Source organism: Corapipo altera, unplaced genomic scaffold (genome assembly GCF_003945725.1).
Source record: "Corapipo altera isolate COAL_440 unplaced genomic scaffold, ASM394572v1 150, whole genome shotgun sequence".
NCBI classification, from domain to species: domain Eukaryota; kingdom Metazoa; phylum Chordata; class Aves; order Passeriformes; family Pipridae; genus Corapipo; species Corapipo altera.
Window position 1 is genome coordinate 3,596,259 of NW_020884941.1, and position 2,736 is coordinate 3,598,994.

At 43.4% G+C, this 2,736-nt stretch overlaps 1 protein-coding gene across 2 annotated transcripts in view; it reads right to left on the reverse strand.

Annotated features, from left to right (window-relative positions):
• MIF (macrophage migration inhibitory factor) overlaps positions 1-2,286 on the reverse strand; it is a 3,928-nt gene extending 1,642 nt beyond the window's left edge. The window contains exons 1-2 of one of the 2 annotated variants that reach the window (XM_027661609.1): positions 2,179-2,286; positions 226-288 (exon numbers count right to left, since the gene is read on the reverse strand). In XM_027661609.1, coding sequence (XP_027517410.1) covers positions 226-288; positions 2,179-2,286 — 171 coding nt within the window. Of the gene's footprint in view, positions 1-115; positions 289-2,178 lie in introns of both variants that reach the window. The other variant, XM_027661610.1, reaches the window with a different exon arrangement.
• Positions 2,287-2,736: the final 450 nt, after the last annotated feature.

Sequence of the window (2,736 nt, forward strand, 5' to 3'; positions counted from 1 at the left end):
GCATTTAACCTCTTCAAATAGCACATTAACAAAGAGCACCAGAGGAAAAGTCTGGGATGAACAGTTTTAACAATCTATGGAAAGTTATGTCAGACAAGTTGCTGCGTGGGCTCACCTCTCAGATGGTATTTCCAGCTCTTTGTTCAGCAGATCACAAAGCAATTTGGAGTAGACCTTGTTCTCCTGCTCCCCTCTCTTGCCAATGCTGTGGAGAAAGCATATAGCACAAGGGTCTGTGGAGCCACCAAAGGACATCATCTGATCAGGAGAGATCTGTGTTGCTAGATACTGTTGGAAGAAGAAAAGGAATATTTTTTTCCTTTGCCATATTAAGAAAAGTTTCGAAAATCCAGGAAGGCATTTATGTACCTGAACTGCAGTGAAAATAAGTGCATGCTTTTCATGTGATGTCTTACTGTCTAGATTTGTGTTCTACTCCAAGACAGTCACTGCTGTGTCAAGCTGCAAAGACACCATAGTATTTAGGCTTGGGAGTCTTGGTTCCTAGTCCAGGTGTTCCAGGAGTTCAGTGACCTGCAATATCTCCAGAACCTCTTCCAAGCCACCAGGCCCTCCCTGCCCGTGTGGGAAGGTCAGGGATGGGGGGGGTGCAATTGCATTGCTGCCACACTGCGTTCCAGAGAGATTTTGCACCTCACTGGCTCCTGCTGCAGTCTTCCCTGCTGAGGTAAATGTGAACTGACACAGCAGAGGTCTAAATCAACATCCCCCTCATTAAACAAAATACAGCCTAATCCTACTTTTGTTCTTGATATCAGGAAAAATAGAAGAAAGTATCTATGTTAATATTAATGACCAGCCTGCGATTTTCCCTGCTGCTAATACACAGTGTCAGATCCACACTCTGGGGAATCTGGGGATCAATTCCTTTGGCACCCATCTAGCTTCTGTCCTGTTCTTACCCACGTTTATTAGCAGCGCATCGTTGGAACTCAGCAGCAATTAACCCTCTTGGTAAAACAAGCCAGCCTGAGTACCAGGAGTTGTCTGGGTAATTAGTCTTGGCCATCATTTACAGCTTGTTTGGGTGCAAGGTGCATCAGACCACAGCAGTACAGGATAAGCCAAGGAGATCATACTGAGGTACCTCTCGCTGTTCTTCCCTGCCTGGACACTGTGCAGTCTCAACTTAATGCCAAATGTAGGTACATGTATGTCTTTAACATCTACCCTGGAAGCTGGTTATTATTATTTAAAAAAATAATAAAATCAAGCTAAAGCATTAATTGGCATTATTTTCTTCTTAGAGCAGTTTGAAAATATTTCCAGTAGTTCATCCAGTAGGAAAAAACCCTATTTGATTAAAAATCAGTATGTTTTTCAAGTGGTACAGTTTCCTGTGAGAGGAAAGCTCTGCATTCCAGCCCAGCCTAATCCTTTCCTTCTTTCTGTGTTATAACTAAGAGACTCTCCCTTTCCTATTGCCTCCTTTGTCACGAAAAGCTTGTATGTCCTCTTCAGAAAAATCTCTTTGTTATTCCCTGTATATTTCTAGGTCCCGTTACATATCCTTTCCACACAGCTGCACAAACCTGTTCCAGCTGCATCCCAGCCCTGGCCTCTAGCTTTATATTCAGGAGCTGTTATGCAAGAACCACCAGCTGACACACCCCCATGCCCCCATCAGCAAGTACTTGTTTGCTAGACTGATAAAAAAACCAGTGGCTTTTTTTAAGATTGATAGAACACACCAGTTTTACATAAGAATACTAGTTTTTTGCTAGATGTCCAAGCAAGCTGAATGACTCATGTTTTAATTCAACTGTAACCATCAGGCTACAGGCAATTGGATGGCAGATAACAAGCACTTATTCAGCAGGTCTCAGTGAGGAAGTTGGGGGTGACTTTCGCTTTCAATCAGCCAGATTCTTGAGGTATTCACAGAGATACCTGTGCACACACACCACACACATCCTGAGTCTTCACCCACACAGAGACCTATAGTGAATATCATCCAACACAAAGCTTGTTTAGATACTTCAGTGCTTTGAGACCTCAAGTTACAGCAAACAAGTATTTGATATTTTCACAGAGAGAGGACTGAAAATACTGGTGAGTCATTAGGCATATTAGTTCATCAAGGCTATCACTGAGAAGTGGCTCACTGCACAGGCACAACTGACTAAAGAAGGAAAACATTGGAGCATCTGGACTTACCTGTGCTGGTTTGTCCAATGCTTTTGATAACTGTTGGGTCAGCTCCCCTGTAAAAGATTCTGGAATCTTATCCTTGCTTGTATTTGTGTTAACAATGAATTTAGGCATCTTTGGATCACAAGCAGGTTTTCTTTCACAGCTTTGTTTCTAACTCACCTGCAAGCTGGCTCCCCCCACTGTGCTGGTGAGCACCTCGGGAGCCTTTAAATAGTCGGTGATACTTTCCATAGGTGCACCAGGAGGGGTGGGAGTGCCTCGGGAGAGACAAGGCTGCATGTGCCATCTGCAGGCTGCTCACACAGACTGCCAATGGACTGTCCTGGGAGGGAACCTGGCTTTTGCACTCTGGAGACCAAAGCATCCAAGGTGACACTTCGTATTTGGATACAGCCTGACTGTGAAACCAGTGAAAAAATGAGTGTTACAGAGTTATAATGTACCTCTTTATGCAAGTCTTATAATTATTAAAAAAAAAAAAAAAGAGGTGGATGAGTCAGTTGTGAGGTCTGGAACTCTTTCTGTGGAATAGACCATAACAGAAAAACCCCAGCAGCACAT